At 44.8% G+C, this 23,500-nt stretch overlaps 1 protein-coding gene across 4 annotated transcripts in view; it reads left to right on the top strand.

Annotated features, from left to right (window-relative positions):
* The window catches only part of nkain2 (sodium/potassium transporting ATPase interacting 2), a 129,042-nt gene that overhangs the window by 16,219 nt on the left and 89,323 nt on the right, over nt 1-23,500 (top strand). For 2 of the 4 annotated variants that reach the window (XM_023797128.2, XM_072703217.1), the window contains exon 1: nt 4,149-4,413. The exons of the other annotated variants lie outside the window; for them this stretch is intronic. In XM_023797128.2, coding sequence (XP_023652896.1) covers nt 4,243-4,413 — 171 coding nt within the window. In that variant the 5' untranslated portion in view covers nt 4,149-4,242. Of the gene's footprint in view, nt 1-4,148; nt 4,414-23,500 lie in introns of those variants that run through there. 4 annotated transcript variants of the gene reach the window in all.

Here is a 23,500-nt window from a genome sequence, read left to right as displayed (position 1 = left end):
TGAGTCCCATGGTTGTCAGAGTGATTTTATCGTTGGGCCCTTCAATGCAGCCCTTAATCCCTAAATGCTCTAGTGACTGTCTGTTCCTGCTTTCTCAATTCTATGTCACGTTGGAAAACATGTTTGCTGAATAAAGTATACTACACATAAGGGACATTGCAATTATTGAACAGAAACTTTTTTTAAAGAAAGTGCAGTAGATAATACTGCTTGCTTTATGTATTGGTGAGTATGTGTCGATGAATTTATTTGTGCAGCGTTTGTATCAGTATTCTGATAATCGTGATGTGCTCACTCACCTTGTTAATAGAACCCGGCAAGTTGGAACGTGCGATGAAACCATGCTGGCTCTCACAGACAACACTGCTGGTATTTACTTAACTGGTGGATGATTTTTTTCCACACTTGCATAGCTTAGAATGTACGCTAAGTGTATTCATATGGCTGAATGCTCATTGATGCGATTTGGGGAGAGAATCTTGCCTCAGGGCATGTCACAATGAACTTGGTGCAGCTGTGAAAGATTTCGGTTGATGCCTAAAATGTTTAAATTTCACCCCGTTAGTCTATTTAAACTTATAAGATTTGATTTAACTGATTTTGTACCGTATACAATGGCTTCCTTCCAGGAAATTCAAGTCCAGTTCTTTAACAATAATCACAAATGATAAACAAAATGACCAGGGGGAACATGCTCATTTATTTACAGCACTATATGGACAAAAGTATTGGGCCACACCTCTTAATCACTGAATTCAGATGTTTCATTCAGACCCATTGTCACAGGTGTATAAAATCAAGCCCCTAGACATACAGTCAGGTTTACAAACATTTGTGAAAGAATGTGTCATTCTGAAGAGCTCAGTGAATTCAAGTGTGGTACTGTCATAGGATAACACCTTTGTAATAAATCAGTTTATGAAATTTCTTCCCTGCTAGATATTCCACGGTCAACTGTAAGTGGCATTATTGCAAAGTGGAAGCCTTTAGGACCAACGGTAACTCAGCCATGAAGTGACAGACCACGTAAAGTAACAGAGTGGGGTTGTCAAGTGCAAAGTGTGTGAAAGTCAGCAACTGCAGAGTTCCCAACTTCCTTAGGCATTAACCCCATGGAATGGGTCATGGAATGGGCTTCCACGGCCGAGCAGCTGCATGCAAGCCTCATATCACCAAGCGCAATGCCAAGTGTCAAATGGAGCAGTATAAAGCATGGTGCCACTGGACTCTGGGGCAGTCTAAAGCATGGCACCACTGGGCTGTGGAGCAGTGTAAAGCAGGCTGCCACTGGACTCTGAAGCAGTGTAAAGCACGGTGCCACTGGACTCTGGGGCAGTCTAAAGCATGGCACCACTGGGCTGTGGAGCAGTGTAAAGCAGGCTGACACTGGACTCTGAAGCAGTGTAAAGCACGGTGCCACTGGACTCTGGGGCAGTCTAAAGCATGGCACCACTGGGCTGTGGAGCAGTGTAAAGCAGGCTGCCACTGGACTCTGGAGCAGTGTAAAGCACGGTGCCACTGGACTCTGGGGCAGTCTAAAGCATGGCACCACTGGGCTGTGGAGCAGTGTAAAGCAGGCTGCCACTGGACTCTGGAGCAGTGTAAAGCACGGTGCCACTGGACTCTGGGGCAGTCTAAAGCATGGCACCACTGGGCTGTGGAGCAGTGTAAAGCAGGCTGCCACTGGACTCTGGAGCAGTGCAAAGCACGGTGCCACTGGACTCTGGGGCAGTGGAAACGTGTTCTGTGGAGTGATGAAGCACACTTCTCTGTCAGGCAGTATGATGGATGAGTCTGGGTTTGGCGGATGCCAGGAGAACGTTTCCTGCCTGCCTACTTTGTGCTGTGAAGTTTGGTGGAGGAGGGATAATGGTATGTGATATTATTTCAGGGGTTGGGCTAGACCCCTTAGTTCCAGTGAAGGGATCTCTTAATGCTTTAAGAAACATTTTGGACAAATCTATGCTTCTAACTTTGTGGGAACAGTTTGAGGAAGACGCTTTTATGTTCCAGTATGACTGTGCCCCAGTGCACAAAGCAAGGTCCATAAAGAGATGGTTTGGTGAGTTTGGTGTGGCAGAACTCGACTGGCCCACACAGAGCCCTGACCTCAACCGCATCGAACACCTTTGGGATGAACTATAATGGAGATTGTGAGCCAGGCCTTCACATCCAACATCAGTGCCTGACCTCACAAATGCTCTTCCGGATGAATGGGCAAAAATTCCTACAGACACACTCCAGAATGTTGTGGAAAGCCTCCCCAGAAGAGTGGCAGCTGTTATAGCTGCAAAGGGGGGGCCGACTCCATATTAATACCTATGGATTTTGAATGTGATGTCATAAAAGTTCGTGTAGGTGCAATGGCCAAGTGCCCCAATACTTTTGTCCATAAAGTGTATGCACAATGAAAGCCCTTTAGAATAGGGAACACAGTAATACATCATCTAACTATGAGAACTTGCAACCTGCTGGCCATGACCCCTTTTCCTTAATCGTATCATCCAGCAGCTTGTTAGAGATTCAACGCTGGGATGGAAGCCAGCAGAAATACTGCCTGCAAAGTACAAGGTGGTTACCGGACTAATGAGGTGTTGGGTCTGGTCACACTGAATGGACACTTTTTGAAATGGGGAAGGTCAGGCTACCATTCTTGCTGTCCAAGTTGGCTCAGTACCCTAGAGGAGAAGATATCACTCATATTAGCAGTCCTCACATTGGGAAGCGTATAAACTCTATTGGAATTTCATTTCTACCAGGCTGTCATCATTATAAGTGGGTGCCACCATAAATCGAGAGTGACAGATCATTAACCCGAATGCGACAGACGTACAGGTACAGCCATCTCACCTTGGGAAGCCCTTGGCATGTGAGTCTTTGAAAGGAACCCTCAAGGTTTAGCTAAGACTTGTCAGAGCTGCTGTCCCTGCACAGTGAGTATACGCTGGATTTGGTTAGAATGCACCATGGGCCATATCAAGTCAGGCTTTGGGATCCTGGATTTAATGGTGCCCAGTAGAAATGCAGGAATTCCATTTTCTCTGGCTCTGGCATTGGGAAAGTGTAGGAGTGCAGACCTTGGTTATAAAATTATTTGAATTTGTTTTTGTCGGGAACACTGCAGTGAGGTAATTAGCATTGCATGAATGCTTCAAGAGGCACAGAGACCACCCTTCGATGCTGAAAGTGCCTTTGAATGGTGAATCTCCCAGCAACTGGAAACTGATTCTTTGAGTGGAGCTGGATGCTTTGGATGGGGGTGGGGTGGGGGGGGGCAGCTGATTTCCTGATGCTGCCATTTTTATTTTGAACAAGACATGAGATTTCTTGAGTAAACAAATTCTGGTCACTATGATTTTTAGTGCTTTAAAATGTCTGTCATTATCATCATCATTATAGTCATCATCATTATTATTATTGTTGTTCTTGTTTTTATTAAAATTATTTATGTGATGGAGGTTTAGCTAAAGATCAGGAATTTATAGTAGTTTGACAATTAGGACAAGAAATCATGAACCTTCAAAGATGTTTGGTGTTAGAAAATCCTCATAGTTTGCAGGATCAGCACCTCTTACTACCAGCGTTACAGTACAAGCAACCACATCACAATAACCCTCCATTTCAGAAATCCATCATGATTTGTCATGAGATAATGTTACCAGTGCAGTGGCTGGGATTTGGGGCTGCAGCCTATTGCAGTCAGTGCAGGGCACAGGCTTCTAGAACCTTCTGGGTGGGATGTGTTCGCTGCAGGCTGCTCATACACACTCATGTAATAAGGGCAATTCTTGGACAGCACTTCATGTAGCTGGGAATCCTTGGACTGCTGGGGGAACCAAAGGAAACCAACATGATGGGGGGGGGGGGGGGGGGGGGCATTCAAATCCCACACATACAGAATGGGGGCAGAATTTGGAAACATAACTCTGGAGGTGTTATGGAATCATGCTTCCCACTGTGCCGCCCCATAATGTTGACGAGAGAGAGGAGAGAGAGACCTGAATTCCGTCAATTGCCAGATAAGGAAATTCAGCCTCATCCATCTTATTTATCACCACCCATTCGCTATTTTTGCTGAAAGGCAAATGCAAATAAATTGCTAATGACTTTTAATGCGGGGCACGTGTGAGGTCATCCCGAGAGGCACGAGGCGCTCTCCGATGTCGCGTGCCGAGCCGGTAGCCCTCCTCCCGGAGCTCGCCGGCGGGCTGTGGGGTCGCGCCTCCTCCCCTGCTTGTCTGCATGCCTGGGAGATACTCCGCGCTGCCGGCAGTAATTCATTTTGTCTCGGCGGCGCTCGGTGCTGCCCTTGGGAGCAGGATGCTCACCTCATCTGAGCTGCTCCAGCTGTTGTGTTTGATCCGAATGATACGAATCACGACCATACATCAAAGTCGGGTCCCCGGCACACAGGTAACTGGGTGTGACCCACCTTTTTGGAGGTTATTCTGCTTACTGTACAACGTGGCGTTATTAAATATACCTATCTGCCTAATAACTATAACCATGCATTTACCCTTGCAGTCATAAACTGTATATATATTACATATTATCATTGCGTGTTGTTGAAATGTATGATCTGCACACAGACCACACGATCGAATATATACAGATGAGATATTTAGCGGACGTTTGGATAAGCCTATGAAATTATGGACAACTCACGATTTTGACTGTGGATGGAAATTACACTGCAAAACAAATGTTATGCAAGTACTAAAATATCAATACATGTTATGTAATCGCTATACTTTCCCGTATGAGGAAAATGTAAGCACGTGATAATGTGAACCGAAGAAGAATTTCTGCTGTTAATTTCTATTATGCATTTTGTTAAGCCAAAACCATTTTTTGCAGCAAACACAAAAGTTTACAAAAAAAAATATTTACATTTTTAGGCTTTAAGAATGTAGCTGTGCTTACGGATCTGCTGGATTTCGCGACTCTGTCAAATAACACCATACTGAGTAACACCCTAATAATAAGCTTAGTAATGTGGTTATGGTTTTAATTTCCCAAATCCCCCCCCAATTAGCCAAAGCAAACAAGTCGTCAGCCAGACATCACCACATGATCACCATTCACGTTTGAGTAAAACTAATTACAAGGTTACCGATCAGTATTAATTAAATCCACGGGCAGCCAAAGAGGCGCTAACACGGTCATGCAAAAACCCTTAGTGACACTTCGTGTTGTTTCCAAATACAATCAACGGTGCAATGCATCCCTTTGTCATTAATTAGTATCATCGGGTAGTCTGTAACGAAAACTGTTGGTTGCACTGAAAATAAGACTAAAATATCCATGATTGCTATTCGATTAGCGGTGGCATTTGCGAAATGCGGGAGCACAGCTGCTGATTTATCCTGGTGTGAGGAGGGTGATGTTCTTCAAAGAGAAATCAGATATGTGCGGTGGTTATATGTCATTATTCGTTAGGCCCCTATATGCGACCTGAATTGTGCAACTATCATAGGGATTCCTTCCTGTTTTATCAGAATCACAAGGCGGAACCGACTTGGTAATGCTAATTATTGCAACGGTGCCTGGTTCCTTCAGATATTCTCCCAGGTCGTGACGCCCTCTAGATGATGTGCAGCTCCCACCGGAACCTAGATAAGCAGTTTGATGGATGGACGGGTTGATTGATGCAAGACGATTTTGTCCATTACTAATATGCTGAGAATACGCGGAGAATATAAAAAATAACTGCTGCATCACATAAACTAATTATCTCAGTCTTGTGGCTGGCCCTGCACATAGATAACAGACATTATATAAATTCTTCATTTGTTCATGTGGACCCAAGAACGTCAGAAAGGTTGAGTGCAATTATACTCTGAGACATATAACAGAAATTAGTATATTTCTGTGATTTATGATCCCGTATTCTATATATTGCCAAAAGGTACAAGAAGAAGGGCACAGTGAAGTGAAACTGCAAGGTGGTCAGTTCTAATAGTGTTTTATTGAATGCGTTCATCCAGCAGGTCACACAATTACTGTAGTGTTATTGTAGTAATTCACCTTTGCATTGATTGGCATTTCTTGGGGGTGGTATAGTAGATGAGCAATGTTAAATGGGTCTTAGAGATCCTTAATGGACTTATTCTCCAAATAACATTTTGAAATGTTTCCGTAAAACGGGCTATTGATGGAAGTAATCCAGATCAAGGAACTGGGCATTGACTTTCTGTCCCAAGGTGCTAAGTGGACTCTCGCCTTTGACGTAGCTGGTAGATGAAGTCGGACTTTGTCTGTGTGACGAAAGGTCTGTCTTGGGTAACCATAGTAGTGAGACAGCACTGCCTGGGAGGCAAGGTGGGCGTGGTCACAGGCACAGCCATTCAGCATCAAGATATTAAGCACTGGATGTGCTGTGATCGTCCAATTGAAGTGCAGAATGGTTTTCAGTTATTTAAATGAACACGGTTGATGCACTTGTGCTCCTCCACATCACTGTATATCAAAGCGGTTCTCCAGGACCTGTAGGCAGTGCATGTTTTTGCTCTCTCAGGTACGGAGCTGGGACAGACCAAAAACATGGACCGTCTCCCGAGGACTGGGCTGAAAAGCCCTGCCCCACATCTTTCCAGGCTGCTTTTCAGTCCCCTGGTGTGGCTGTCATTTGACAGTTGGCGCCTGATCCAGACAGCAGCTGATGTGCCAGTTTGATCTGGATTCTGCGAAAATCATAATCACGATTATTTTGGTCGATTTTGTGATCACAGTTATTTAACATGATTACTCAATGACTTTAGAAATATCATGCACTTATTGAAACGTCTTTTAACAGTGGATTTCCTTTAACTTTAAATATAATTCAACTGAGAAATAAAAAGGGTCTGGAAAGGGGTGCACTGGATTTATAACACAAAACAAAACGGGAGCATCACTGTGAAGCGAAATGAGGCACAATAATCGAGAATTATTTCGTTTGATAGTCATTGGAAGCCGGAATTGTAATTGAAATTAAAATTAAATTGCCCAGCCATAGCTTGAGATAAAATTTTATTGATGAATGCTACTTTAACAACATGGCGATTTTAATCTCGTAACACATTCTTATACATTATAGAAAATTGCCAGCAAAATCTAGGTCTTCCCAAAAGAAAAACCTGAAATTCTCATTATCGACATGCACAAGTAGCACTAATGTATCAATTTAGAGGCAGGAAGTCATGACCTTTGACCCTGAGGTCTCCCTAGTAAATATTTAACTCGGTCTTAGCATAATGCCCTCACGTCTTCACTAAGCTGCGTTACATCAAAGTAGTGTTTTCATTGTTACAAGTGTAAGTAAATTGTAATTAAACACGGCCCCAAACGAAAGCTCTGGTATTATGGGCTCCAGAGGCTGTGATGCAGAGTTTTGGGCCTGCCCCATATTGTGTGTGTTTATAGCTTTCAAATGCAATAAAGTCATATTTACATTTAGTTTAGGATGGAGGAACAGTCATACGAATGAACGCCTTTTGTTTGCGGGATGGAAGGTAGGAGATCTGGGATGGGGAGGATGAAGTAATGAAGAGTGAAATGTTTTATTTCAGAGGGAAAGGAGCATGCTGTGGTTCTCTATATCTGTCTAAACCTGTTAGATGCATTTATTGACGGCACAGGCAAGACGGAGCTCTCCTGAAATGACGAAAAGAGGCATCGTTTAAACATGGAGAGATATCTTTACGATAGACCGGAGCCATTGTTCACAGCCGTAGGGCGGTGAGACCAATGTTCGATTGGAAGCTCGGGGCAGTGGGGCAGGTTTGAACTTTATTACCTGATAATCAATTTTTAAGAAGGGCTCTAAAAATCAAGGGTTGCTTGTGCTCCCCCTCCGCAGTCATGCTGGTGGGGTGCACGCTTAGCAAGTGCACTGTGGAATCACCACAGAAAAATACACTCTGGGTGGTTTCTGGAGCCATTAAGAGTGTTTCTCTTAAGCCTGTCGAGCTTTGAGACTTTGCTGGAACATGGTAGCTATGACGACACTTTACAGTCAGGAAAATTTAAAAAAAGCGGGTGGTGTTCCACTGTATTTGGGGACTCAGCAGGTTAAGACACTGCTGTAATTGGAGGGTCGCTGGTTCAAATCCCAGGGTTGGCAGAGTGAATTTCTGTTAGCACCTTAACTCTCAATTACTTCAGGGACTGGCTGACTCTTGTCACAGATCCTCACTTGTGCATCACTTTGGGGAAAAAAAACGCTAAATAAATAAAATGTAACTGGACAGTTGGCTCAATGGTGCCTATAGAGGGCGGTGCTGTTGACGGTGATGGGGGCCGTGGTGTACTCTGAAAATGGCTGGTTCATTCCGGGCTCCAGTGTGCCCACACAGAGGGAAAGTTCCTCTCCAGCGAGGCGGCACCCTTACACCAGCACCGACGGGCAAGGAAAAATCATTCCTCATGTACATAAATGAAAACACCCTCGGGCTGAATTTGTTGAACAGATCAAACAGGCTACTGGATGGCAGCCACAATGAAATCATTAAAAGTGACGGGTTTTGTGTGCTGTGCCGGCAATAAAAGGTACTGGGATGAATAAAACGGCAAGAAATGTAGACACTGAAATCACCCCCCCCCACCCCAATAATAATGGACCGCTGAAATTAAGCTGGCTTTTCCCGCAGTTCAGGTGGTGTCAGTGGACTAATTTAGCATTTAACCAAGACAGAGCATGAGGATGGGGAACAGTGGGAAGTCGCTACCACTGGAATGTCCCCCGTTCCTCGAGTATTCTCTCAGAAGCTGCCAGATGGAAGGTTCTGTAACATTCTCTGTGTTTTTTTCCCCCCCCACACTAGATGAAGAACCAGCCTCTGCTGGAGGGATCCCACTGTCATTTTTCCAAATTATGCGATGACAATTGTGCTGCTCCGTGACACAAAACAGCAACAGAAAATGGGAGTAAAAGGGAAAAAAAACATTAAAAACAAAACTGCCATATGGGTGAATATCTACTGATTGTTAAAAAAAAAAAGAGGTAGGTGGGTTTGGATAGGGGTGGTGATTGCATCAGCATCCTCGATTGGGGCCAGGTGGAGAAATCGTATCATTGCTGCTTCTCAGCGGGCCCACGTGGCAGCTTGGGACGCCCAGTGCCGGCCAGATAGATCACCGCCGAGCTGGGAGAGGGTGTCGGGTAAACAGAATGCGTGGGAGATCTGGAAATGAAGGTCTGAGTATCTGATGGGTACCATGGGAGATATCCGACAGCAGAGGGTGGGGACAGAGCAGGCAGGACGAAAGGAGGAGAGGGGAGGAGGGAATAGTCTGCAAGAGACCTCTACTGTACTGGTGTTGACGGCACTTGAGTGTAGGAGAGTGGCTGTCCCCTGCTGTCAGACCTGGAATTGATCTGTTATCTCTTCCTGCAATTTTATTTCTTGCTGAGTTTATTATGGTGTGTTTCTGCAGGGAGGAGTGTGTGTGTGTGTGTGTGTGTGTGTGGCGATACAGAGTGCGGGTAGGTAGGGAGACGCAGCCTCCCTCTATGAAGTCATTCCACCCACGGGAAGTTCAGGCTGTCGTGTCCCCTTGCGCGACTCTAGGAGGGCATCACAGAAGGGTTAGGGCGGGGATCTCCTGACATCTCAGTTGCCGGCGCACGGGGCAGTAAGTCAGGCCAGGGAGCGTTTCTCAGAATGCACTGTTGCTAGTGGAGGATAACTCTGCGTCTTGACGGGCAGAAATCCAAAATTTATGTCCCCGGTTTGGAAAAACTCTGCATCGATACCACTCTTGGAAAGTTCCCAAAAGACTATGGCCGTATTGGCTGAGCTCCACCATGCATTAGAATAATGAAACCTCCAAACTGTGAATGTTAAGTCTTACATATATATATATATATTTATTTTTTTTTTGCAGAGTTTAATTTGGGCTCTAGAAGAATGAAGTATTTCTTTTTCTGCTGCAGCAATATCTTAAGTATAGTGCCACTTAAAAGTGGTGGAGGACCCAAGGGATGGATGAAAGTGACTCATAAATTGCATTAGTGAAAAAGCTTTGGTCGGGACGATGCCAGATGCAATCAGAGCTGAGAGGGTCACACCGCGTCATGTGCCCGTATTTATGGACAGTAGGCAGCAGTAGCAGCATCTGTGGTTAACGTGGATTTGCGGTGGCTCAGACTCCTAATCGAAGGAGCCACAAACCACGCTGGAACATGCTGCAGTTTTTCTTTTTTTGTCATTTATACCCGCTCCCTTAGAAAGGCATCCTCACGTTACCTGGCATTGCATTATGGTCGTTACTCAGCACGTATCAAACGTGGCTCCTTCTTAGGAGCCCAAAGGAGGGATGAAGGACAGATATTTTCGATCTGTCTTCGGCGCCCGTAGCTGACGCGGCGCCCGTCGTTTCCGCGAGTGTGGAGACAGCGTGAGTCTTAGCATTTCCAGCCGCAACAGGTGGAGGTAAACTACACCTGCGAGTGAGACGGTGGTGAGGGGAAATTAAAGCGTCAGGAACACATCCCCCCCCAGGAAGAAGACTGTCTGCCGTCGTCGGTGCAATAAACCTTGGAAACGAGCTGAAATCATACCAATCTCTGTGAATGAAACAAGTTGGCCACAAGCTCATTTCATACTTTTATTTTATTGTACAGCTTTCTTCCTTAAAATTACTAAGGTGTATTTTCTAGTTATTTTCATCCACCGTTATTATATCATAAGACATTATTTACAGTATCTTGGATACACTTTGAGGTCTTAGTAAGATTTTTATTTTTTATCAATAATATTCATTATATTAAATATATATGATTTCTATAATAAATATATGCAATATTTTTACTTAAAATACTAAGAACCAATTGACTGACTTGTTTCCTTGTTAAATTCCGCGGTATTTGGCATCATTTGGGTTGTCAGACTGATAGTTGTATTGCTGCATAAATGGAGTTTTCAAACAGTAATATAATACAGGGATATTTTATACTGTGGCTTGGAATGCTCAACTGAAATTGTCAGCTACGGTTCTTGATCAGGCGTCACCATATCAACATGTAAGCATGACTGGACGGACTGTGTAACGGGTTTAGGAAAAGTAAATGTCACGCCTGGCTCGTCCGATCCTCGTGTGTGTCACGCCCCCCTCATTACCTTGTGTTAATTCCCGATTGTAATCACCTGTTACCTGTTATGTTCAGCCTGTCCTGTGTATTTCAGTTTCCCCAGATCCGTCATTGATGCTGTCTGCCGTATTGTCCTGTCCGCTCCAAATAAACCCCGTTTCTATTCGTAATCACGGCTCGACTCGCCTGCTTCCCAACTCGCCCGCACGCTATGTAACAGTAAAAAGCCAAGTGCAGGAAAAAACCCACCTTCAATTAGCAGTGATGTTCAGCGTCAGGTTTCCGTGGAAGATGTAGTTATGCTTTGCAGAAGGCAGGTATCGTTTGTCTGCAAGGAAACTTAACATTAAAACAAGCATTTCAGTCAACAATTAATTAAAATAGCGTTCAGTGACTCCATAGGTGTCCATCCTGAAATACTTGTGTGTGTCTGTCTGTGTGTACGATTGGTAGGCTATATATGTACCACTCCAAAATAATGCAACAGTTGCATACATTTCTGAATACAGATTCTATAATAAATCGATGTCAGATTTCACATTTGCGCATCGTCGCGTGTCTGTGCCGGTAAGTTCTGTGGGAGACAGCGAACTGGCGGAGAGCAAAGCTGTCTGTGGCCAAGTGCTTTGAAATATGAAGTGAAAACAAAGAAAAAAAAAACACACAGATGAATAATAATCTGACGAAAACAGATCAATGATTTAAGAATCTGGTGTCCAAACACCGCATATGCACCAGATCAGTAAGTTCTTTTGTTCTCGCCGTCTTGGTACGTAGCCCAGCCTTCCCTCATAGCTGTGCGTCATCGTTTCGAAGACCGTCCCGCGAGCTCGCCGCGCTCACGCAAATGCTACTATTATTTATAATTATAAATATGAGTAATTATTATTTTTTTATAATAATTTTGTACCTATAGGGCAATTAAATTGGTGCTGGAGCTTTCGAATGTGAAACGTGTCAGTTCAGTTAATTTCATATAGCTACTTTCTAGTCACGTAGCTGGATTTTATTTTTATTGCAGTAGAGTGACTATCGTCTCACACGACCCACAGTGAAGATTCTGTTTACTATCCACTAAGGTAGTAGCTCTTCTAATCATTCTTCGTTTTTTTTTTTGTTTTTTTGTCCTTCGTCTTTTTCTTCTCCTCCTTCGTGGTGCTGGTGGCAGTGGGTCCGGATCCTATTACGTCATGGTGACCAGGGGCGTCGAAAGAGCCAGGATACCCGGGCAGATTCTGGGGGGGGGGGGGGGCAGCACTTTACAGCGCCCTAAAATCTAATGTTGGTCGGCAAAATCTATAGAGGGGGGAATCACCAGTCATATTAGGCCGGGGGGCCAGAATTTCCAGCTACACCCCTGACCCTGATTGTGTCAGCACAGCAGTGGTCCACATCTGGTCAGAAATACAACTGAAGAATGTGAAGTGCACACTCGTCATTAGTTCATCCGATTTGATTTTTTTCGGAGGCGGTGGACCTTGACTTTGTGCTGCTGATGGAATTTGGTCCTCACGGAAAAATAGTCAGGAACCCCCTACGCTACAGTAATCACGATCTCAGCTGAATTCCGCCAAACGCATCATCATAGGGTTTCCTCTAGAAAGCTGCTGTCCTCTTGTTGTTCGGTTACCCTGCAGCCCTTCAAAGAAATCAGATAATATGGAAAAACAGTCGGGATAGACTGTTCTCATTCCCTCCCAGTAGCTGTGAGTGAAGCACATATATCATATATCAATAAAAAGCTAGCTAAGAACTGTAAATCAAACAATGCCACTGAATATGACAGATGACAGGAAATGTTCACCCAAGAAACGCTTCTGGAAGTGATCCAAAGGTTCCTCACTGTAGCCTCGTCTTTGGTTTTTGGCACAAGCTTACAAAAGCATGATTGGCCGAGCTGCCCGATGACCGGCATTGCTACTCACGCTGGACCGAAAATGAAAGATATTCCTGTTACTCTGCTTCTCAAATGCACCGCCAATGCGTATAATTCGTTTTAGTCTGTGGCTACGCTAAACTTTCAGAGGGTATATAAGAGCAAAAGGAGCCAGTCCCGGCCCCGGGGCAGTGTGCTTATTGATGGAGTGGACAGCTCTAATGCTTTAAGCTTTCTGTGTGGCCATCTGTGAGCATTTTTCCAGTGCCATCTACACTCTGTTTAAGTAGCTGCCATGGCCTCTTCGCAAAGAGTGGAGATAATACCGTCTATTTATCATGCAGGAATTCAATTTCAGACCCACGGTAGTCCTCATAAAAGAGTTACCAATCCATATATCAACCATTTAGTTGTCCGATTTCATGAGCGGGAAATCATTTGTATGCATTTTATTTATCTACTGGGGGGGGACTGGGCTGGGGGGGGGGGGGCAGGGATGTCTGTTATAAAGTAACATTTAAACGTATTACTCAGGTTAGGAAGAGGGAAAGAACAGAGGAAGCAGCAGGGACAAGCACTTCCTGTCACATGACCAAAGTGATCACAGATATTTTTTTTTTCTTTTTCTACAAAGGAACCATTATTATTTGAAACATCCCTTCTCGAAATGTGAGATAATGCAAATGTGGTTACAATACTGAAGCAATTAAGGGCAAGAAGTCTGGCAAAATTAACTTAGAAATGACCTAAGACTAAATTACATTTTCAGCTTAAATTAAATAACCAAGTTTAACAAGATCTACCCAGAATTTTTAGCATGGCAACAAAGAACGTTTCTCACAAATCTGGAGGGTTCAGAATTAATTACTTTGCCTAGTTTGATATTTTATTTAAGGATAACTAGCGCTGTTTAATAAAGGCTAGCTCAGTCATGCAGCGATTTCAGTCATGCAGCGATGCAGTAGCATCCATTTGTTCCATCGCATCCTGTTGCATTGCGTTCAGAGCCACATGCCACTCGCAACACGGAAGCTGGTCCCTCTTCTCACCAGAATCCCAGCACGCTGACACCATACGCACGTCTCGGCGCTTTATTCTCAGGTCATCTCCATGGTGACCTTCTCTCCGCCCCGAGTCCAGTGACATGGACTTTGAGCCGTGTCCAGCCAATCACGTGCCAGCTCACTTGGTGCCATTCTGATAGGTGAGTTAAAGAAGAATAAACATCTGCCACATTGGTTGTCAGTCCCTCTGAGACACCCAGTGGAATGTGTGGCTTTTGGAGCTCATTCAACCAGGCGCACACTTAGTAGCTTAATCGCTATAGCTAATCACTTTAACCACGCAAACTGGTCCACGCTATCCATGTAAACACAGTGAGCGTGCATGCTGACTGGCCCATGTTTACGGACTGCCAGCACGAAATGCATTTTAATTTAACGGCCAATTAGTGATCAAGGACCTGAAGCCGTTTTTACATTTTCTGTTTCTGTGTTCTGTCTGACTTTGTGTTTGCAAGAATGTACACTTAGAAGGGATTTCTGTAATTTTCTTTTACATTCTGTGTATTCATTTGGGCATTTCCTGTTTGGTATTTTTTCAGAAATGACAATAAACAAAAAAATTATGTATTAATCGTGCTTGAAATATAAATTGAAAACAAAGAAGCAGCCAAATAGATTAATAATACACTGAGAAAAACAGATCAATGTTTGGTGTCTTGGTGGTTTTATTATTTCAAATACAGTCCCAGGGACTCCCTCTGTCTGACTGGCATTAAAATCTGCAACGAAACGTCTTTTAGTGATAAAGGTGCCAACCTTGCTGGCTCAGCTGCCCTCGCCGATAGGCTGAGGTGACTTAGGATGCTGAAGATGGCATGTGTGTTCTGTCAGTGGCAGGGCCGCAGATTCGGGATAAGCCCCCGTTGGTCACCTTCTGGCAGGGGAGGGGGGCGTGTGGACAGACGGGATCTGATGTGGACACTCGGTATTCTACCATTCAGGGTATGGGGGAAGGGCGGGGGGGGTAGCCTTGTAGCATCTGTGCTAATAATAGAAGGTGGAGCGGCGGACAAGGGTGGTAGAGTGCTGGGACCCCCGCTGTGAGGCGCCGGGACCCCCCCCATATGTGTTTGGGAGCTTCCAGCTGGTCGCTCCCTGCGAGAGACGCGGTCAAGGTCGTCCGTCTGAAATCTGTTTCACGCATGTTGGATTGTAATTATTTGTGCCGTGTTTAATTCCCCCCACTCCCTACCCCCTCCCCCCCCAGCCTGTGTGCCACCCCATGCGCCCACCCCGCCATCCCCCTCCCTCTCTGGCTGATAAAGATTTCTGCTGCCTGTCTGACTTTGACAAAGCCGGCCGATTGATAGCGTGCCAGCGGAGTTAATCATAGCCGACCGGCGCGTGTGCCAGAGTCGGCCTAGCTGCCCGCTCCACGCCGCTCCTCAGTGCCGGATCACAACAAATAATGCAGCATAGATTTTGTATTCATGTTGTGCCATTTGATTCTCGTTCAGTTGTCAGTTTATGTAGGTAAATGGCAGCCACAAAAATGGGTAAGTAACTATTGGATCGCAGCGTCGAACAGAGACAATGGCTGTTTTCCAGTTGGCCAGTTGGGTCATAGCACTGTGAGGTGGGGCATCTGGGCCTCTCTGGCGACACAGAAAGGTGTGTCCACAGTAGAGAGCTGGTATCATTAGCCAGCTGGGCCCGGCTGTCGCTCGCCACTCCTCCGGGCCTGCCCACTCAGCCCCCTGCCGCTTTCTGGTGGAATAGAGCGAACGGGTGAAGCCAGGAGCCCACGGTGCTCCACCGAAGGTGTCAGGCCGCTCGACGCTGCCTGCAGGACGTGTGGGGGTTGGTGGGACTCAGGTGCCAGAGGGGGCGAGCGTCTGACCTTCCTGGGGTTGCCGTCGGGACCTGAGGGGGTACTTCTGACTACCGGATAATTGGCCATTCCTTGCACACCGGGGGGGATCATGGAAATAATGGATCTGCTTTAACCTCTAGCTGGTTTCCCATGACGGAATGTTGCACAAATAAAAAAATAAATCTATAATGGAGGCCTATCGGCGGCCTGCTCTCATCTAGCAGACTAGCTGTCTAAGTTTCTTCTTGTTCTGATGCAGTTGTTCCACACATAATTGCTTCCCACTGCAATTTGACTCGCGGACAGACTGAGGGTATCGGTAAAAATGTATTTAATAAAAAAAAAACAAACAAAAGGGATTGTTTTCACTAAGCTCTGCTGTGTACAGCTGCCAAGAGCAGGAAGCATCTTTCAGTCTACAACTTTTATCGTACACAATAAGTTACTATAAGAAAAAAAATCAGCCCAGATGATGTAATGCTGTTTTTGATGCATGTGTGGTCAGACCCACTTCGTACCGCTGTGAGTCGTTCCAAAACATGTACTCAGCCTTATGATGATGCAATGTCAACTAGTGGCCAAATGACACCACTTCAAACCCTAGAGAGGAGTGAAATACAACAGCGCATAATTCATATTATTAACATCCCTAGTAACTGTTCCATAAATGCAGCTGGACAGCAACAAAACTGGCATGCAGTGCATGAGAAATTTGACTTGTCCTCATAAAAAGGAGCACAGACTCTATTGAAGGAATTCTCGGGTTGGGGCTCCAGTCCGGGCCACTGGTGTCACGGGAGTCCCTCGTGCCCATAGTCGTGCAGTTATGGGGTCATAAGGTCGGTCATAAGTACCACCATAAGAGTGTCTGTTTCACTTAAAATGAAAATGCACAATTTTTATAGTCACTTCTGAAAACTGAAATTATCATTATAATTTAACAAGAATTAGGACAGACAATTATAACTTAATTTAGACAGGTTGTCTTAACAAATTAGATATAATATGATGCTGTTTGGGTGTATGAAGTTGCCCCATTGTTAGTAATTCATGTTTTGACTTGACCCTGAAAAAAATAATGGAAAAAATATATAGTAGGCTCTCTTATCACGGTGCATATCTCACCCGTTCAGATCTCATTTGATTTTCCATTGCTAGGCGAAGAACATATTCCGCCCCAAATGCGGGAGCCCAAGACCCTTAAGCAGCGGCTGATAAGGAACAAATTCCTTCCTTGGTGAGCAAATGAATTTGGAGGGGTGAATTTGGCAAAGGTTACGATGAAATTCTCCGTGCTGACAGTGTTTCTCCTCCCTGGCCGGATGCACGGAGACGTACAAACCGCAGCCCCGCAGGCAGCCGGTCATTGTCTGTGTGTCCCTGAGCACCCGGCTCGCGCCGTCGCATTCGCCTTCAACCCGCACTTAAGTTCTTGAAATTAGTAAAGGAGATAAATCGGAGCACCGTCTTTCCTCTCAAGTGACTTTATTAGGAGATTAGTGGTTTCTTTCGGCACAGACAGTTCTAAAAATCCTCTATTATTAAATACATTTACATAAAATATACGAAGGAAGTAAACAGCAGTGAGATCAGTGAAATGTCAGTCCTTTATATGATTAGATTACATTTGTGACATTTAAATGCCAGGTTTGGAGAAGGTTTCTTGGAATATTAATCGGTTAATTCAAATGCTGAATGGAAGGCACGCAAGCCTTAAATGTGATCTGGAGGCGTTTATTGTTCTGTTATAGCAATGATATTTCAGCACGAAACAAAAAAGTTTTAGTCAGGTGTGGACTGGTAATAGCCATTAATTTGTACCATTAGCTTTAAAGTGTAAAATACAAACAGAGATGTTAAACGCTCTGAATCACACTCAGTGGTTTTAAATGTATTTTGATTTGGACAGTTATAAACAATATTACAGGATTTACATGACTAGTAACCCTTGAGGGATAGCATGGGTATATTGGGGTATTTATGTTAAATGTTTGTTTAATCTTTCACACATTTTCTGCAGCCATTATTTAATGCAGTGTCACCGCATGCCTATCCCAGGACTGATGGGTAATGAGGCAGGGGACACCCTGACCGGGATGCCAGTCCGTCGTAGGCCACGCCCAGTTTGATGATGTAACTTCACCTAGCTGCGATTTTTTTATACAATGGAAGGAAACATGCTTATATAAGCAGAAAACACACAAATGACCCACATACAGAGCCAGGGGCTAGAATCAGACCCACAAAACTGGGGCTATAAGGCTACTGTGCTATCCCCTGGTCCATATTTACCATATATTCACTTATTTGTTTATTGAAAAAAACACAGTCTATCTATGCATTAATTTAAGACATCAATACTTTGTGCTTTTTTGCCGTGGATGTGTAGTCAATGATCAACACATAAAATGAAATTCGAAAACTCTGCCGGGAAAGACGGTGGAGGAAGAGAAGCTCTGCTGTCCCTGGGCAGGATATGAGGAGCTCCGGGCTCCTGCTCATCTTCTTCACTGCGTCACTGGCTCCTGCTCGTCTTCTTCACTGCGTCACTGTATTCATTCTGGCTCACACGGCTTCACCTGGATTTACAGGTGTGATCCAGGTGCAGACTGAGATGAATGTCTCAGAACTTGCAGGCCTAACAATTAGACACGATTACAGCTGGTGATTTTGAAAGACTCCTGCGGCTCAGACCTGGACACACCTTACTCCCAATTCCACATGACTATTTTGGTTAACTTTTACTATAATTAAATCAGGCTCTTGCTGTCATGAAGGCAAGTTTGATGAAAGGAAGTATTTGTTCATCTGTTAGTGGTTATCCCCTTTCAAAATAACCAACAAGCGGTATAAAGACATGGGATATATTTGCATCCATAGTGGCTGTCTTGGATTACAAAATAATTGCAGTGTAAACAGTTGCACGTTGAGAATTCTGAGGTCTTAATTAGAATACATTAGGATGCTGGGCCTTTAGGTTTATGCGATTGAATGGATGAAAACTGCACACTAGCTGCCCAATCTGCCACTTACTATCTCACTTTGATCGCTATTAAATTTCTCCCACTCCGCAGATTGATTAATACTGCCTGGAGAGGTTGTAGCTATTGCTATATTCCAGATTTATACATACGCGTCATTCCTGGTATATTTAGTTATATTCATCATGTTTCTGTTTACTTTTGTTTATCTTCTCTGTTATGTCCCTTAATTCAAGGAATCGTCAAGAGATTTACGCTCACCTGCAATCTGCCAATGCACGCCACAATGCAGCATCTGAGTCGTACCACATTTGCCTGGTCGAGGTTGAGAGCAGTGTATGAACTGAAATTCTAGTGACTGACTGCGGTATTGATTGTACGATACTTTTCCTGTCCTCAGGCTAATGGCAACGAAGAGAGCTTATCTCATATAAAATTTCTAAATAATGAAACTGTTCATGGGTACATCTGCAGGCTTGAATCGACGCCTAGCCTTGGGCTTCTAAGATGTCAGAGATCACTCCAAGGGGAACGGCAGGGAAATATCTCAGTTATCAGAAAAATCAGACTGTTGTTTCGTACAGTTATGTCAAAGCCATTTACACATGCAATAGTTTCATCACTGGCTTGTTTACACAACTTTATTATATTTTACTCCTACACATAAAGATTTGCAATGTCGTGTGACTCGTCACTAGTAATATTTAGGGTGTAAGTCCAGGTTCTTAAGCGTGTTTTCTGTGGGATTTGGTTCTGGAATTTTGGTGGCATTCTTCAGCAGTATTGTTTTGAATCCCGCAGAGCGAGTGCATCTCCTTCGCCTGTATGTTCCCTTGGTTTTTTTGGACATTGATGTGTCTGTGATGCTATTTTCAATTTGTTTCAGATCCATTGGAATGAGACAGAGACATAGTTTCGGGAACTATGCATTACTGAGAATTAAATACACTATATGGGCAAAAGTATTGGGACACCTGGCCAATACACCTACGGGAACTTTTATGACGTCCCATTCTAAATCCATAGGTATTAATATGGAGTTGGCCCCCCCTTTGCAGCTATAACAGCTGCCACTCTTCTGGGGAGGCTGTCCACAAGATTCTGGAGTGTGTCTGTGGGACTTTTTGCCCATTCATGCAGAAGAGCATTTGTGAGGTCAGGCACTGATGTTGGATGTGAAGGCCTGGCTCACAATCTCCATTCTAGTTCATCCCAAATTTGTTCGATGGGGTTGAGGTCAGGGCTCTGTGTGGGCCAGTCAAGTTCTTCACACCAAACTCACCCAACCATGTCTTTATGTTCATTGCTTTGTACACTGCGGCACAGTCATCCTGAAACAGAAAAGGACCTTCCTCAAACTGTTCTCAAAAAGGTGGAAGCATAGACTTGTTTAAACTGTTTTTGCATGCTGAAGCGTTAAGTGTTCCCTTCAGTGGAACTAAGGGGCCCAGCCCATCCCCTGAAAAACAACCCCATACCATTATCCCTCCTCCTTCAAACTGTATAACATTCTCCTGAAATCTACCAAACCCAGACTCGTCCATCAAACTGCCAGACAGACAAGCGTGATTCATCACTCCACAGAACACGTTTCCACTGCTCCAGAGTCCAGTGGCTGTGTGCTTTACACCACTCCATCCGACGCTTGGCACTGCGCTTGGTGATGTGAGGCTTGCATGCAGCTGCTTGGCTCCCTGTGCACAGTTTTATGCTGGGGTTAATGCCAGAGGAAGTTTGGAACTCTGCAGTTATTGAGTCAACAGAGCATTGGTGACTTTATTCACTATGTGCCTCAGCACTTGGCAACCCTGCTGCTACTTTACGTGGTCTGCCACTTCGTGGCTGAGTTTCTGTTGTTTGTAAATGCTTCCACTTGGCAATATCACATTTGGCCTTGGAATATCTAGTAGGAAAGAAATTTCACAAACTGGTTTATTGCACTGAGCTCTTCAGAATGACCCATTCTTTCACAATTGATTCTATACACCTGTGGCAATGGATCTGAATGATCCATCTGAATTCAGTGATTAAGAGGGAAGTGCAAATACTTTTGTCCATATAATGTATAAGAAATTGGATCAAATGGTGCGAGTTGCCAAATTGTCCATAGGTGTGTGTCTGTGTCCCCTGTGATGGGTTGGTACCCCATCCTGGGTTACTCCTTGCCACCATAGTTTCCATGATAGGCTCCAGACCCCATGACCCCGTGTAGGATGTATGGTATAGAAGATGATTATCATTAATTGAATATTTGTTGCGTTGGGGCTGGATCTCCTCTTTGGGAATTATGTTTTGATTTTTTTTTGACAAAATGTCAGTACTGGGCATAAGATGCCATATTAGTCTTTGTTTCAGTCCTTTTGCCCCGAAGAAGAAAGAAATTGGTTAACTTTACCTGGGTCCAATGCTTTATCTGAGCAATTATTTGGACAGACGATTGATGAATCAAGCAATCAGATGCCTCCCCATGGATTTTTCAGGACAGCCAAAGTCGATCAATCGTGCCCCCACTGGACAGATATCATTAAGCCGTAGGAAGTTTCAATAACGGTCCCTGCTGGACTGGCCGGTGTGTCCTGGGTGATAGATAGACATTTCACCTAGGAATGGGCTATTAACTTAGCTAAAGTCCAGATACAAAGCCTGTATTTTATCACTGTTACAAGGCACAATATTGAGTTGATGGGTTGGCTCAAGGTTTTCTTCTTCAAAAAACAAACAGCATCTCAAATATATTTATGATTAAACATGCAGTGCATTTTGCTGCAGAATTTGATTATTGGATCTTTAAAAGGTTACGGAGTCATCGGAAAGCTGTGGTAATTCCTTAGGGCCAGCTAGGGAGCACAACTGAGCTTAAGTTAATCTTCTGCTTTATGGCAAAGGGCATCTTTGGGTTTGCGATCTGATATCTGTTGACCTTTGTGTCCTCGTTTTATCATCTCTTGGTGGTCGTTGGACTTAGTGACGCTGGAGCCCCTAACGGTGTCGCCGTTTCGGCTCTGCAAATGCAATTCAGCACGGCCCTGCGTGGGGCGACTTTGGGGCTTTTACCGGATGTAAACAGGGCCCGGCATAGATTCCAGGCGCTAAAAGTCATACCATCATACGTTTCAAGGTGCAAACTGAGAAATGATAGGCAGGAGTTTCTGGGAGGCAGATAATCGATTCTGTTATTTTTATGAAAGACTTGTCACTTGTGACGGGAATGCATCGTTTATGCCAGATTTCGCTGGGGGGGGGGGGAGGGAGGGGTGGGACAGCCACATGCCGAAAGCGGCAGAATCTCACAAATAAACATAATCTTTTTCCGCTCTAAATTATCTCTGCATGTCACTGTCTCATTATTTCACATCATTCTTAGGACTTTTTCCAATAATAGGGAAATATGTGTCGTATTCATGGGCTGCGGGTCCTGATGTAATTCTGGTAAGATTATTTGAAATGGACTCCCTTGAAGTGTCCCCCCCGCCATCATTCTTTCTCATAACCACGTGGCGTGACTCAAAGCTTTTATCCCCCTGCCATTTCCTTCCATTTAATGCCCCCCCCCCCCCCCCAGGTGTGAGTTGCCAGCTCTTGAAAATCGCACGGCGTCGAATCTGTGCCGGTCGGCCGACCCTCAGGGTCTGGCGAGGTGTGTCACATGTCGCACCAGCGGCAGATTGACCTCTGACCTTTAATCATGTGGGGGGAGGGGGGCAGGTGACAAGCTTGGCAGTGGTCTTTCTTTGTGTTCTGGATACCTCGTTTTCCTCTCCGGTGGAAGCTGGGGGGGAGGGGGGGGGGGCGAGTGTGTATCTGCTTGAGACCATCTGGGATGAAATCTGACCTCTGTGGATCTGAGGCACAAACCGTCTCCAGTCTAGGAGAGACGTTCGCATCAGAGGTGGGTGGTGGTCTCGTTAATTATTCAAGCTGCTTGTCACAGGCAGTCACATCTGCTTCCACGCGAGACTGCCGGTTCCGCTGCCACCGCACACACACCCATCGTGCGTTCAACTCCACGCTCTGCGTCTGCTGCTTAAAGCATCCAAATAAAGGTAAAACGTTTAGCGAAGTCAGTTCTCGTGTCTGACTGGTCCACAGTTCCATTCTTTCCAATTAGATGCTAGCAGTCCGTAAATTCCCTTTTTTTTTTCCAGACCGTAGGAAGTGGTCGATGAATATGAACCCTGGACAGCTCCGGTTCTCAGAAGAAACTGGCTGTTCAATTCGCAGCAGAAGGTCCTTTCACCAAAAGTCCTTTCCGTGTGAATGGCTGCGATGCAGAACCCTGTAATCGTCCTCAAGGTGGTGTCCCTCCTGTGTGTAGTACCTGCTATGTTTTATGGCGAGCCCGTTAAAAGTGGTGAGGCCGGGGCCTGGGGGGGGGGGGGGGTCACAAATACAGTAGAGCAATTGTTCTCCATGCAGTAAACCTCTCGGAGCTGCTTTTTATGTTAGCAGTCATGTCAATGAGATGGAGCGAATCAATCTGATACGAGAGCGACACAGGTCGAGCCCCGCGCGCACTTAGCCAATCATTTCTGCCGCATCTGGAAGCACTCTGACGTAATCTAAGCCTCACCGGCTCTCTCCGAAATATTCAATCTAAGCTGGATGTCCGGGGTCCTGTTTTTTAGGACGGTTCATTATTTTGCATTTATCAAATGAATGTATTAAATATTTAATAACGTTAATTGCATCCCA

The sequence above is a fragment of the Paramormyrops kingsleyae genome, chromosome 19, assembly GCF_048594095.1.
Source record: "Paramormyrops kingsleyae isolate MSU_618 chromosome 19, PKINGS_0.4, whole genome shotgun sequence".
NCBI lineage: Eukaryota > Metazoa > Chordata > Actinopteri > Osteoglossiformes > Mormyridae > Paramormyrops > Paramormyrops kingsleyae.
This window is presented reverse-complemented; position numbering and strand designations above follow the sequence as displayed.